This window comes from Petaurus breviceps, unplaced genomic scaffold (assembly GCF_028583685.1).
Source record: "Petaurus breviceps papuanus isolate PSGF00001 unplaced genomic scaffold, PetGlider_PUasm1.0 90879, whole genome shotgun sequence".
NCBI classification, from domain to species: domain Eukaryota; kingdom Metazoa; phylum Chordata; class Mammalia; order Diprotodontia; family Petauridae; genus Petaurus; species Petaurus breviceps.
Window position 1 is genome coordinate 3,517,368 of NW_027187368.1, and position 15,631 is coordinate 3,532,998.

At 37.5% G+C, this 15,631-nt stretch overlaps 1 protein-coding gene across 1 annotated transcript in view; it reads left to right on the plus strand.

The window, feature by feature from the left end:
- Positions 1–4,387: 4,387 nt before the first annotated feature.
- The window catches only part of C5 (complement C5), a 135,303-nt gene continuing 124,059 nt past the window's right edge, over positions 4,388–15,631 (plus strand). The window contains exons 1-5 of the mRNA XM_069073787.1: positions 4,388–4,452; positions 5,724–5,916; positions 7,165–7,327; positions 9,516–9,586; positions 15,041–15,132. Coding sequence (XP_068929888.1) covers positions 4,388–4,452; positions 5,724–5,916; positions 7,165–7,327; positions 9,516–9,586; positions 15,041–15,132 — 584 coding nt within the window. The remainder of the gene's footprint in view (positions 4,453–5,723; positions 5,917–7,164; positions 7,328–9,515; positions 9,587–15,040; positions 15,133–15,631) is intronic.

Sequence of the window (15,631 nt, forward strand, 5' to 3'; positions counted from 1 at the left end):
GCTCCTAAGCTGGGGGGTAATATGGAATTTAAAGAAGACAGGTCCCTGTCCTCATGAAGCTTAAAGTATATTAGTCTGATCTAACACATACACAAAGAAAGGCAACACACTAAAAATATGCAAGACTCTTGCAAACAGTACCATATGAGGTCTGAGGCATTTTCTGTCTTTCTTGTCTAGGGGTTTGGGGGAAGACTTTATGGAGGAGGTGGCATTTTAATTAGACCCTAATAAATATCAGAATCTAATATAGAAGGTTGAGAGATATAAGGTGGAAGGTATTGTAGGCAGAAGGATCAGAGTAAGCAAAAGTATAGAGGCAGAAAAGCAAGTGGAGCAGCAAATAGCCCAGTTTGATGGAGAGTAGTAGCGTAACCTCATTATTTCAAGAAAACTGGGAAATATACTGTTTTGTTTTTTGGAGGGAAATTGGGGTTAAGTGACTTGCCCAAGGTCACAAGGCTAGTTTTTGTGTTAAGTGTCTGAGGCTGGATTTGAACTCAGGTCCTCCTGACTCCAGGGCCGGTGCTCTATTCATTGTACCACCTAGCCGCCCCAGAAATATACTGTTTTTAAAAGTTGTGATTTCATTGGCATGGGGAACTTCCAGTGAGGAAACTCCCTCTACCAACTCATGTCAGCGCCTGTTCTGTTATATATAGTCTTAGAGAATTGCCTGGGGCAAGCTTACCTCCTCAGGATCAGACAGTTGGTATGTGTCAGAGGTGGGACATGAACCCAGGTCTTATAATTTTAAGGCCAGCCCCTTATCCATTAAGCCATGGTGCTTCTCAAATGCCATTTTTATTGGACAAAAATTATAAATATGTAGGTCATATAGATATTATTCCAGAAATATCTCAAAGAAAGAATCATAGATCTTAAGAATTTGAAGGAATTTTGACAGGTCATCTAATCCCACTCCCACCTCACCAATGCATTAATCAATCTCTTTTTCAACATATTCCAAAAGTAATTGTTGAACCTCTGTACCTCCAATGACAGAGAATGTAGAGATACATATGAATATATTTATATATACACCACTATATACATGCATACACATATACATAAACACAGACTTGGACATAGACACATAATGGGGGGACTGACCAATGAAAAAACAGTCCTTAGAGCATGTGTAATATGTCCTGCCTGATTCCAATCCATGTGGGGACTTGGCAAGCTTGATTCAGGGCATATATAACAGAGGAGTCTTTCACCTTACTTCAAATTATGGGCAAGTATAACTCATCTATTTCTTGTTGTTTTACTGGGTGGCAATAGAAAACTTTAAAATTGGTTACTGAAAGTGCATATACAAAAAGTTGAACAGACAGTCTCTTGTCCTCTTCCTTGACAGCTTTTGAGGAGGAATTGCTGTAAGTCTCCAGGTGGACAGAGAGGTGGCAGCCTTGGTTGCTTTGTCTCCTGAGCTGGATACCATGTGTCTGTGAACACATGGTGACTCAGCTCCTGGTGTGTTTCTTCTTTCCCAATTGATTGTAGGTGAATGAATATCCTGAGATGAAAGTGTCCAAGTGACTAGTGAGATTGGGAGTACATTAATTGGAAGATTCAGAGGATCAGTAAGATTGAGAGATTGATCATGGCCATCTCAGATCCCAGAAACAACTGGAGCCCTGAAATCAATTGTAGTAGTAGCCAAATGGAATAAACAGATCACATAGTAGTACTGAGGAATGATCTACTTGCCCTAGTCAACAAGGAACCATGCAGCTGAGCAAGGTGATTTATCAGCTATGCTACTTCTAAAGTTAACATTGTGAGTAGTCAGCAAAGGGAGGACTCCAAGGGCCAACAAGGGCCACTTTCCAGGTTGACTGTGTGGTAAAGAATATTTTAGCAACGGCTTTGAGTCCATTGTCCCCAGGGGACTGTGTGGAGGGAAAAACGTACATCCTGGTTTGGAGAAATGTTGTTCTTTGGTCCTTGCTATACTTTCTCAGTAAATAACCCTTTGTAAAAAGCTAATTATGCCAATTAGCTGATTGCTGTCAGGTTGTTAACTGGTTATATGGTGCTGGGAAGCACATGGTGGAGGCTTATGATAAATAGTTCTAGAAACTAGTGAGTTAGGAGAATGAGCCCTGTCCATCTTCTAATTCTGTCAATCAATTACTTGATGACAACCTTTCTTTTAGCTCTTCAGAATTCCTTATTGGTTACATAATGCAGTTAGCTCGCACTCACCATGGTCCTCTGTGTAATGCTCATGTTTAGTTCTTTGGAGGTAGTGATGTCTCAATACCATATAGCAATAATGGTAAAATGTTTGTATTAAATAAGATGAAACCTCTTTTGATGCTATGGAAAGTTCGGGGTCAGTAAAAGTGTTTTGTAATTTCTTATTAGTAGTCCAGCCCACTTCCCTTTCCAGTTTAACTCTGAGCCCACCTCATTATCTATCTGCACTGTCTGTCCTATATATGTGTACTTAGATGGTCAGACTCTGTAGGATATCCATTTAGATGCCTGTTAAAATCTGGACAATAGTCACTTCATCCATTGGGTCTCCCCTGTATGAATGGGCAGGTCAGATTTCTCTAAGTGATTATAGATCTTTTCCAGTAGACTTTGCAATGCCTGGGGACTTGTTACAACATGCCATCCCCGAATATGAGCATCTGGAGAATGTCACCAACCACAGAGAGTCCCTCACTGGCATGGAGTCTATGCTGAATCTGCTCTATCTTTTGTTGAGCATAAATCTTTTTCTTTTAGATAATTTTATAATGTGCATTGTCAATATTACACAAATGCTAGTTATTATAAAAATAATTTTATTTATTTCAATATTTGAAATATTTAGACCTTAACACTGAAGTAATTTTTGAGCACTAAGTTTAAAATCAGATCAATTAGCATTTAGTAAGCACTTACCATGTTTCAGGCCCAGTTCTGAGTACTGTGAATACAAAAAAAAAAAAAAAATAAAAAGCATTCTTGTCCTCAAAGAGCTCACATTTCAACGTCAACAATATCAGGGGGAAACAACATGGATATAGATCTCTTTCTCTCTCTCACATACACACACACACACACACACACACACACGAATGTATGTACAACGTTCAGCTATGAAGCTGACCTTGAGCAGGGATGCTGCAGTTGAATGATAGGCTTTTCCAGGAACTTGCCAGCCTTTTTGAGTGTGACCACTTTCTGAGCTGATCTAAGGTTATGAACAAGAGAGAAATTTTTTTTTTTATTTTAAAGCAATCGGGGTTAAGTAACTTGCTCAAGGTTACATGGCCAGTTATTTCTGGATGTGGTGCTAAGTATCTGAGCCCGGATTTGAACCCCAGTTCATCCCGACACTGGATCTGGTGCTCTTACTTGCTGAGCCACCTGGCCACCCCTAAGCAATTGGGGTTAAGTAACTTGCTCAAGGTTACACGGCCAGGTGTTTCTGGGTGGGTGCTAAGTGTCTGAGCCCGGATTCGATCCCCAGGTTGTCCTGACACTGGAGCCGGTGCTCTTACTCGCTGTGCTACCTGGCCGCCCCAGAGAGAAATTTTTAATGTGAGCCTTCATCCCCTAGACAATCCAAATACACAATATGTATTTATGCATATACATATATGTATCACATTATATATATACACACACCTACACACATATCATTACTCCCCTTATTAATCCACTTTGTATCTGCTGCCTTGCCTGGTTTCAACCCCACAGAAATACACATCCTAGGATAAGCTCATCACTTCTAAAATCACCAGCATGCTGTTTAACTCAGTCCCTGACTGACACTATCTCCCTTGGCCTCCTCTTCCCTTTGAATGGAAGATGGGAGGACAGAATTTTACACTCCTCCCAATGTCTTCCTTTATAGAGTATAAACAAACAGGATTTAGCTCACTCCACTCTTTGCATCTGCTGCCCCACCTAATTTCACCTCCACAAATAAAAGACTGGTACCTGGGAGGGACAATAAGGGTACAACCATGTCCTTTGTTTCCTCTTCCCACTCCCCAAACTAGAGTCCACTTCTCAAAATACCAAGGCCTGACTCATTACCCTCATAGATTAGTCCAAAACAGACTAGTCTTCATGGGAGTAAAGCCTAGGTCTAGTTTTGATACAGTTTTCTTAGTGCTAGATTTTTTCATCAGAATAAATCTTCTAAATAAAATAAAATTTCCCAAATCAGAAATTCCATCAGCCCTCCTAATGTTACCTTTGGACATCAAATCAGTTCATGTGGAGGTTTGAGAACTCTCTTGGAGGGTTCTCTATCTTACATTAATGATTAACCCAGGGACTGAGGTCTCAAAACACTAGCAGCTGAATTGGGTCAAACCAAGGTTGGGGCACTTTCATGAAAAGTAGCACCAATGGTTCACTGCTACTTGCCAAGATGGACATTTTAAGGATAGTCTGCATTTTAATCTGCATTGGAAGAAGTTGGGGACAGGAGCAGACGTAAGTGAAAATAATGCATATGGGATTATAATGCTACTTGATGGTGAAACCTGGGTTCCAGACCTGATTTTGCTACTAACTCTTAATTTTGACCAAGGATGAACTGCTTCATCTGTTTCCCTTTAGTTTCCTGATCTGTACAAGGAGGTTGTCTGAGATGACTATTGCCCTTCTAGCTTTAGAGTTCTAGGATTCTGATTTGAACTAATAGGCAAAACTAATAGATATATTCATAGAAGCAGAAGCTTTGTCTTGGTGGTAATGAGGTGTGAGCTTATTTTGGCTATGAACCTCAGATAGGGTGAGTTGTCATTAAAAAAAAAAAAGTACCAGCTCTTCTTGCATGGAGAAGAATAGGTGTGAGGGAGGAGAACTTGAAGCATGAATTTGAGTTCAACTGCTATATTCCAAATACAACTCTGCATAATGGTAAATTAAAATGTATTTTGTTTTTAAGAATATTTTAAGCAATTTTATAATGTCCTTTAGTGGTAATTAGGATCCCCTCCTTCCTATTTGAGGTAGTTTTGAAAAACTCGAAATTATTTATTTTTAAATGTTTTTATTGTTTTTTGTTTTTTACATTATCATAGTTTCCCAAAAGATCTTACCCATACCTTTCTAGAGAACTATATCATGTAACAAGTAGTATTTTTAAATAAAAGAAAGAATAAAAATAAGAGGGAAAAATCAGTACAACTGATCAGTATGTTGAAAGTGAAGGTATCTTAAGAACCACAACTGGAAAGTTCTATAGCTCAGTCTTTTTCAAGGCTGTGCTGTGAAGTCATGAAAAATATATTTCCATATTAGTCATGCTGCAAAAGAAAATACACAATATAAAAAACAAGGAAAAAAAGTTTTAAAAGTGTGCTTAAATCTGCACTGAGCTGAGAGAATATATATTTTTTTTAAGCAATCGGGGTTAAGTAACTTGCTCAAGGCTACACGGCCAGTTATTTCTGGGTGTGGTGCTGAGTGTCTGAGCCCGCGATTCGATCTCCAGGTCGTCCCAACACTGGAGCCGTTGCTCTTACTTGCTGAGCCACCTGACCACCCCTAAGCAATTGGGGTTAAGTAACTTGCTCAAGGTTACACGGCCAGGTGTTTCTGGGTGTGTGCTAAGTGTCAGAGCCCGGGATTCGATCTCCAGGTCTTCTCAATACTGTGAGAGAATATATTGATTTAAAATTTTTCCAATAGTAAAAAAAATAATATTAGAAAGTTTGGACTATATAGAAATTGACCTATCTGTTCTATTATTCTAACAGATACATCATTTCAGCAGCAAAAGTATTCCATGTTGGAGCATCTGAAAATATTGTCATTCAAGCTTATGGATACACAGAAGCATTTGACGCTACCATCTCCATTAAAAGCTTTCCAGATAAAAGGTTTACCTACTCCTCTGCCAAAGTGAATGTATCCCCAGAAAATAAGTTCCAGAACTCTGCATCTTTAATTGTACGTCTTCAAAGAACACTTTGCCTACTTTTACAAATACAGAGTGAAAGACAGTTTAATGTAGTATGAGGAGTACTTGTCTGGGAGACAAAGGAGCTCGGTTTGAGTCCCAGATCTATCACGTCTTGTGGGCAAATCATTTAAACTCTCCAAGCTTAAGGCTTTTTAATCTATAAAACGGAGCTAATAATACTTACCTTACTTACCTTCCAGTGTTGTTATGAGAAAATTGTTTTGTAAACTTTAAAATGCCATAACAATAACTATAATGACAACAAAAATAGCTAGCATATAGCATTTTAAAGTTTGTAAAGTGCTTTTCAAATATCTCATTTTATCTTCACAATAACTTTGGGAGCTAGTGTTATTATCCTGTTTTATAGATGAAGAAACTGAGGCAGACAGAGGTTGAGTTGCCCAGGGTCATACAACTAGTAGGTGTTTGAGGCTGGATTTGACTCAGGTCTTCCAAACTCCAGGTCTAGTGCTTTGTTGACCTAACTGCCTCTATAAAAAATGTGAGTTGTTATTTTAATCAAATCCTGACATGGTTTGAATACTGACATTTCCAAACATAGAGAGAAAATTTGTATTTCCATGTGAGATCGCTAAATAGTTTAAGTAACATGCCATATAACATAACTGATCCTAACACTTCTAAAATGACATTCAAAATGACAGAATTGCATTTCATGTAGAAAAAAAAACCTAAATGGATTTTAGAATATAACTGAGAAATGGAAAATATCCATGATGCATGAAGATGGTAGGCACTGGACTTTAAAATTTAATGCTAATAACTAACATTTCCCTGACATTTTAAAGAATAGAAAGCATTTTACTTTTATTATCTCAATAAGTATCACAATTTCAAAGTAGCACAGTAATTATGGGGAGAATTTACCTGTATTTTGTTTACTTTTAGAAGAATAAGAATCCACATGTATATAGCACAATTACCAGCAGCTTTTCATGCATCTGTCCTCATGATTACTTTTGAGGCAGGTAGTTGTTTATTGTTATTATTATACTTTATAGGAAGTAAACTGAAGCTACAGTAGTAACCTTCTCAAAGTCTTGTGGCTAGGATCTGGCTAAGTCAGTACTGGTTTCCAATGACTATTCTCTTTTTCTTCTAGCACTGCACTTTTCTAGCACTATTCAAAACAACACACTTAAAAAGGTTTTTGAAGGGTCTGTAACCATTTTGAGATTATTTTACACTCTTTCTCAATACTTGCATTTCAGATTCAACCAAGAGATTTGTCTAGAAGAGGAAATCCAGTTTCATATGTATATTTAGAAGTTGTATCTCCCCACTTTACAAGAGAGAAAAAAATGCCCTTAAACTATGAGAACGGATTTCTCTTCATTCAGACGGACAAACCTGTTTATACTCCTGATCAGTCAGGTAAAATGCCAACTATTCTTTTCTGCCAAGTTTCAGAAGGAAAGTCAGCAAGGTAGAGTAGAAAAAGGACTGGATGAAGACTCTGGAGAAACTGGTACTAGTTCTGTCACTAATTAGCTGTGTGACCTTGGCTTCCCTTCATTTTTTTGAGCCCACTGTTTACTTTTTGGTAAAATGAAGGGATGAAGTTAGATGAATCTAAGATCCCTTCCAGTGCTGACATTCTTCATTCTCGGTGTAGAGAAGGCCAACCAAGCTGGTGAGGAGCTCTAAAATCTTGCCACAGGAGGAATAGTTGAAAGAACTGGGGATGTTTAGACTGGAGAAGAGATTTGGGGGGGGGAGTGTGAGGCAATACTTGCAGTAACTGTCTTCAGGTTAAGGGCTATCATATGGAAAAGAGATGACCTTTTTTTGCTTGATCCCAGGGTACAGAACTAGGAACAATGGGTAGAAATTGCAGAAAGTCAGACTGAGTCTCAATGAAAGGAAATACTTCCTATGGAGTAGGGATATTCTAAACTGGAGTTGGGTATCTCAAGAGGAATTAGACTGACCCTTAACCAGAGATTTTCATACAAAGACTAGATGACTCATTTATTGGAATGTTGTACAGGGTATGTTGGATATTGGGTGGCCGTTGGAAATGGTCCTTGAAAAGGACCCTTCAACTATAACCTTCAGCTTCTGTGAATCTATGAATGTTATTTTGAAATTCTAGCTTTCTTTGGTATGGGGATCATCTTCTTGATATGATTATATAATTCTCTGTATTGAAAAAGGGAATACAGGGAGAAAGCACTGGGGCATATGGATAGGATTTTTTTAAGGAGATATATTTCTTTAAACTGGGGGTTCTTAACCTGACATTTGTGGACTTTAAAAATATATTTTGAAAACTGGATTTCAATACAATTGGTTTCCTTTGTCATCCTGTGTATTGTATTTTATATTATGAATTTTTAAAATTATTATTATTATTATCTGGTGTCACCAGATGGCCAAAAGGGTCCATGACATACAAAAATTAAGAATTCTTGACCTAAATAATTTTGTGAGAATATTTATTTCAAATTTATTTTCTTGGCTTATGAAGAGAAAAATAGAGGGGATATTTTCAATGGAAACATTTATGTGTTTTCTAAACAAAAGATCCATATTTATGTCTTGAAATTGACCCCTGGAAGGTATCAATACTGTTAACCTCATACACATCCATGTGTATATTTGCAAAAACTTCTGCAGTGTTTTGCTTAGTATATATATTCCTCAAAATATGTGTTCAAATCATATTTTTATCTATTGTATTGTATTTTTTTTAAGCAATTGGGGTTAAGTAACTTGCTCAAGGTTACACGGCCAGTTATTTCTGGGTGTGGTGCTAAGTATCAGAGCCCGGATTCGATCCCAGGTCATCCCAACTCTGGGGCCGGTGCTCCGTGCTACCTGGCCGCCCCATATCTATTGTACTTTAAATTGAAATAAACTATATATTTAAACAAATTTCTTAAAAAAAACTTTCAGAGAGGAGCTTTTTCTTTTCATTTTTGACAATTGAGCTTTGCATTGCTTTTAATTAGGAATATGTAGTTAAAATAGGCAGATGCCTATATAATGTGGATTTCAGGAAACCCCCAAAGGCCCCTCTATCCCCAGACTGTCTGATACCATGTGTGGAATTATTCTATGGGTCACTCTTATGTGTTAAGTTGTGCTCTACAGAATTGACAGAACATGAGATACACAAAATAGTGTAAAACTTGATAAGATTTTAAATATTATTCTAAGATCCTTCTCCCCTTTTCCCTCCTATTTTTCTGTTGAGTGGAATATATTTCTCTATCAACTGTGTGTGTGTACTCTTCCCTCCTTTGATCAATTTAAATGAGAATGAGGTTCAAGTTCCTCCTACTCCCCTCACACCTTTCTTTTTGCTTGTGTAGACTTGTACTTGCACACTGAAATATTTCCCTATCTTTCAAGAGAAGCTTATTTCAAAGTGAATGATGAGACTGCTGTTCCTAATTTATCTGTTATGTTTTTTTCATATTGGATTTTATTTTCTGCAGGATCAACTTGCATTTTGAGACTAGAGATTTTAGAAATCAAACAGTCCTAGTGTTTTGCTTTTGTTTGTTACATTAAATAGAATTCAACATACTTTGTAATGTACAAATTATTCTTGCAGTAAAGATAAGGGTTTATTCCTTGAATGAAGAATTGAAGCCAGCTCGGAGAGAAATCACCTTAACTTTTATAGTGAGTATGTTACTCATGTAAATAATTTAGCAATGTCTTTTACAGAAACAAGAATAGGGAGGTGTCCTCTATAACTAAACTTTATCAAAAGCCATTCAATTTTCAAAAACCTTCCATTAAAGTATCTATTATGTATAGATGTACAATGCACTGAGCCCATAAACTACTAGGGGTAATAAGACTTATAGTCAACAAATCTTTACTGAGTACTCACCAGAGGCCAGGCACTGGGCTAAGCTCTGGACACATAAAGTAAGGCCAAATGTCCCTGCTTTTAATGAGTTCATAGTCTAAAAAAGGAGACAATATGCAAATTATTATGGACATACAGAATATATACAGTGTAAATGCAGCACTCCACAGAGCAGAGGAACTAGCAGTGAGGAGGACAGGGAAAGGCCTTTTGCAGAAGTTGAGATTTGAGGCAAGTATTGAAGGAGGGAATCCTGACAGTAGGAGCAAGTAGAGACAACATTCCAGGCATGAGGGACAGCCAGTAAAAAAAAGTCATGGAGTTGAAAGATGGAGTATTAAGTTTAAGGAACAGAAACCACTGTGGCTGGATCCTAGAGTTGAGGGGAATAAGTATAAAAAGCCAGGCAAGGTAGGAAAGGCCAGGTTGTGAAGAGCATTAAATACCAAACACAGTATTTTAAATTTAATCTTGGAGGTAACAGAGAACCAATGGAGATTACTGATTAGGGGGTTGACATGGATAGACCTATGCTTTAGGAAAATCATTTTGGTAGTTTAGTGGAGGATGAGTTGGAATAGGAAGAGATGTGAGGCAGGGAAGTCAACCAGAAGAATATTGCAATAGTCCAAGTGTGAGGTGATGAAGACCTGCACTGGGGTGTATAAGAGAAGGGGCCATAAATGAGAGATATCATAAAGGTAGAAATGATGAGTTTGGCAAGAGGAGTCAAGATGACACCAATGTTGTGAGCCTTAGTGACTGGGAGAATTATGATGCCCTCTGTATCAAGAGGGAAATTTTTGGAAGAGGCGAGAATTTCGAGGGAAAAATGATAATTTCTGTTTTGGACATGTTGAGATTCAGATGACTACAAGGCATCCATTTTGAGATTTCCAGAAGGCATTTGAGAATTCAGCAGTGGACCTAATGAGAAAGACTAGATATGTAAATCATCATTCTGCAAGGTAATTGAAACTATTGGAGCTAAGGAGACCATTAAGTGAGATAGGTTCTAGAGGGAAAAGGAAAGAGGTTCTAGGACAGAGGTTCGAAGACCACCCACAATTAGGTGATGTGACCTGGATGAAGATCTAACAAAGGAGACTGGGAAAGAGTGAGTGACCAAACAGATAAGATCAAACCAAGATAAAGGTCGCTAAAACCTTGAGAGGAAAAAGTATCCAGAAAGAGCAGGTCATCAACAGTGCCAACATGCATTTAGTCAAGATGAGGGTTTAGATCAGCAGTTCTCAAAGTGTGGTCCTTGGACCCCTTGGATACCTTGAGATTCCTGCAAGGGGTCTGAAAGGTCAAAACTATTTTCATAATAATACTAAGACATGATTACCTAATAAAAAAAACTCCTCCTTTTCCCAATATATATCTGTGTGAGGCTGGATTTGCTTCATATACTTCAATCAAATCAATATATGGCAGCTGATTAAATGCAGAAACAGATATGAGACCCCATTGGTTTTTATTAAACCAGATATTAAAGAAACTTGCAAAAATATGTAAAACAAAGCAATCCTTCTCTATAAATTTTTCTGAAGATAAAGTTATTTTTTCATGAAATGTTATATGTATCAATATGTAATAGATTTATTTTTGTTCTAAATGAATGAATATTTTTAAAATATCAGTTTTAATTTCTAATACAGTGAATAACCCACACAAAAAAGACTCTTTGAGGTTCTCAATATTTTTTAAGAATGTAAAGGAGTCATGAGACAAAAAAGTCTGAGAACATCTGATCTAGATGAAACTATTAGATTTGGCACTTAAGAGATCATTGGTATTTGGAGAGAGGAGTTTCAAGTAAATGGTGAGGATGGTAGCCAGATTGCAGAAAATTAGGGAAAAAGTGAGAGGAAGGGAATTAGGGACACAGATTGTAGATAAACTTCTCAAGAAGTTTTGTTACAAAAGGAGGAAAGATATAAGACGATATCTAGGAGGAAGATCAGATCAAGTGAGGGTTTTATAAGGATGGGGGATACATGGGAAAGTTTGAAGGTATCAGGGAAGGAACCAGTATATAGGGACAGATTGATGATAAAAGAGAGAATAGAGATGAAAGGGAGAAATTTTCTGGAGGAGATGGGAAGATATGGCATCAAGGGTGAATGTCATAGGGTTTGTCTTAGCAAAGAGAAGAGCTACCTCTTTGTATGAGATAGTTGTGAGTAGGAGATAGTGGGGAAGATGTCTAAGTGATGGGAGACGTGGAGAAGGGGAGAAGAGGAAGGTCTCTGTTAACAACCTCCATTTTTTTTTCAGTAAAGTATGAGGCAAGATCCTTAACTGACAGGGAGGAAAAAGAGGGTACTGTGGAAAGCTGGAAGTGAGATTAAAGAGTTTGGAATAGCCTTTACAGTGAATGAGATAGAGAAATGATTAGGTAGCTATAAAAAGATTGCTTTGTTCCAGTGAGGGCCCAGTTGAAATTATGTAGCATAAATTTAGAAGGTTAGTCAGTATTCTTTTTATTTTTTTTATTTTTTATTTTTGCTTTTTGGAGGGCAGTTGGGGTTAAGTAACTTGCCCAAGATTACACGGCTAGTTTTTTTTGTGTGGGTGTTAAGTGTCTGAGGCCGGAACAGAACTCAGGTCCTCCTGACTCCGGGGCCAGCGCTTTATTCACTGCGCCACCTAACCACCCCTAAGTCAGTATTCTTTTTGTTATTTCCTTCAGCTTTATTCAGCAGCATATGAATAGGAGTGAAGGAGGTGGAAGGCAAGAGTAGTCTGTGGCTGAATTTTGATACAAGATAGGAGAAGGATCCAAGGGATTCAAGAGAAGACAGTGTGGAATTGAATTGGCCCACCAAGAAGAAAAGAAGGATGGTATAGTCAGTTCAGGAGTGATGTCTTACTAAAGAACTGAGAGGTACAGGGACTGGTTGTCAAGCTAATGATAAAGATGGTTAGAAATCATAAGGCACAGGGAAAGATGGAATGATTAAAGATTAAGACCAGATAGAGAAATTTCAGAGTTCAAAATTGTGAAACTTTATGTGAAAATTATAGAACACTTGTGGACAGTGGCAAGACTGACCATCTCTGTGGGTAGCCAACGTATAATTGTGGAGTAGGTCATGAAAATTGAGGAACTTGGAGGTTGGAATATTTAAGGGAATATCATTATGTATATTGATGTTCCCTCATATGATGGCATGGCTTGTGATGGACAGAAAGATTGTGAACCAGGCACAATCAGCAACCCTGCTCAGCTAAATCTGGGGTCATTGTGTACAGTTCTTCATGTCTCATTTTAGGAAAGACATTCATGAGCTGAACAGGAGTGAAAGAAAGATGATTACAACAGTGAAGGGCATCAAGTTCATCTCATCAAAGGGTTGATTGAAGGAACTAGGGACAGTTACTCGGGAGAAGAGAAGACTTGGGGAAGATAGGATAGATTTCTTCAAGGAATCGAAGGGCAGTCATTTGCAAGAGGGATTAAACTTGTTCTCTTTGGCTTCAAAGGACAAAATGATTAGCGATGGGTGGTAATTGTAGAGAAGAAAATGTAGATTAATGTAGGGGATCATGTTCTCATAGGCAGAGCTGCTTAAAAGCAGAATGGGCTTCAACAGGAGGTATTTGGTTTTTCTTTCCTAGAAGTCTCTAATGGAAGGCTGGATGACCATTTGTTGGGTTTATTGTAGAGGGTATCAGGTACTAGTTGGACTAGATGACCTTGGAGATTCCTTCCAATTCTGTTCTTTCCAATGCTATGATTCTGTGATACAGTGGCCATTTATAGATTCATAGATTATTAGAGTTGGAAGTTTAGTGTAATCTAAACACTCTGAAGATTAAAAAAAACCTGGCACACAAAGCATAAGTGACTTGTCCAGAGTAACACAGGTAGTCAATGGCAGAACAGGGATTCAAATCCAGAACTCCTGATTCCTTGACCAGCACTCTTTGTACTGCACCATTTCCTCACATTCCCAAGAGAAGACATTGACCCTTACTATCATAGACACTGCTTGTTAGCTCAAAGGACACGGTTCAATACCAAATTAAACACCCGCTGTACTAATAGGAAAGGCACCATTTTTAAGGTCAGTTGAAATAAATCTGTGATCCTTAGTGTAAGGAATCATTTATTTAGTTACAGAGCAGTATGATATAATGGCAAGAACATTAGATTTTGAGTCGGAGGGCAAAGAGGAGAGCTAGTAACTACTGAGAAGTTTGTCAGTTGGTGAGCAAAGTATGGAAGACTCTTATCATTCTCTCCATGATTTCCCCTGGTACCATTGAGGTGCCTGAACTAGGGTCTTAAACATAATCACACCCATATACCTCCAACCATTCCCTTTCCATGATCTGCAGGTTTGGGTGGTTTTTTGTTTGGCCATATCCAAAGAACAAGAAACAGGAGAAGGTTTCGGGGAGTTGGCTAGGGGCTAATGGGTCTATGTTGAGTGCTTAGCCTTTTTCCTAATATGTTTAAGATGTTCAATAAACTATGTTGTCAGACATAGTACAATATGTTTAATGCATGCATCTTATGAATATTGAATCATGACCAGAGGTAGAAAGATCCAGGTATAAGGTGAGCATTTTGGAACTCCAAATTTCACATTTTTGATCTCCTACTTAAACTCTGAAGTTAGCCTGATATGGGAGAGAGCTGATTGGGGGAGGGGATATTCAGTGGGAATGCTGTTTTGGGGTGGTGGTTAGGAAAAATTGGGGAGAAAGTTTATAACTCAAATCTTGTGGAAATGAATGATGTAAACTAAAAAATAAAAAAAAGAGAGAAAAATAAATAAATGAAGTTAACCTGGATCATTCAGGGATAAGGGGGATTGTTAGTGCCAAATCCTGCAAAAAAGCTCAAATAGAATAAGAATTGAGAAAAAAAGATAATCAGATTGACCATTTAGAAAATAATCTTTGAAAGGACAATTTCAATAGAATACATGAGGTTGCAAATGACTTCAGGAGTGAATGGGCCTGAGGAAGTCAAATTTTTCATGTTGGCCTTTGTGGATAAAGTATTTTTTGTTACTATCCCTGTAAGATTTAGAGAAAATATATATGCTTAAAAATTTAATCAAGTAAATGATTATTAAATTATTGCAATTTATAATAAAATGTGTTTTTAAAATTTTATGATATAAATAAAAATAGGGAAATATAAAATTCTAATTAATATACAAATAATACAAGTTTTTAACTAAATAAAAGTTTTGATCTTTTGAGGTTGCAATGAAGGTTTTCTTTTTCTTAATCCAAAGGATCCAGAAGGAGCAGACGTTGAAATCCTACATGAAAATGACTATCTTGGCATTGTTTCTTTTCCTGATTTCAAGATCCCACCAAATCCGAAGTATTTAAAAATCTTTCTAAATAAAGCATCTTCTTTTACAAAGTGTGGTAGACTAGAAAGAGTATTAGGCTTATGAGTGAGAAAAAATGAGGAACATATTCTATCACTTACTACTCATGTGAGGCCTTGTGCAAATCATTTAGCTTCTCTGAGTCTTAGCCTCATCTATAAAATGGGAATAACAATACCTGACTTGCCTGTTCCTCTGGGCCATTATGATTTTTTTTTTCTTAAAGCAATTGGGGTTAAGTAACTTGCTCAAGGTTACACGGCCAGTTCTTTCTGGGTGTGGTGCTGAGTATCTGAGCCCAGATTTGATCCCCAGGTCATCCCGACACTGGAGCCGGTGCTCTTACTCACTATGCTACCTGGCCGCCCCGTCCATTATGATTCTTAAATAAGATAATAGATGTGAAAATACTTTGCAGACTGTAAAGTACTATATTTATATATAAGCTATTTTTGCTTTTTATTAAAATAATTATATAATTATCAAATA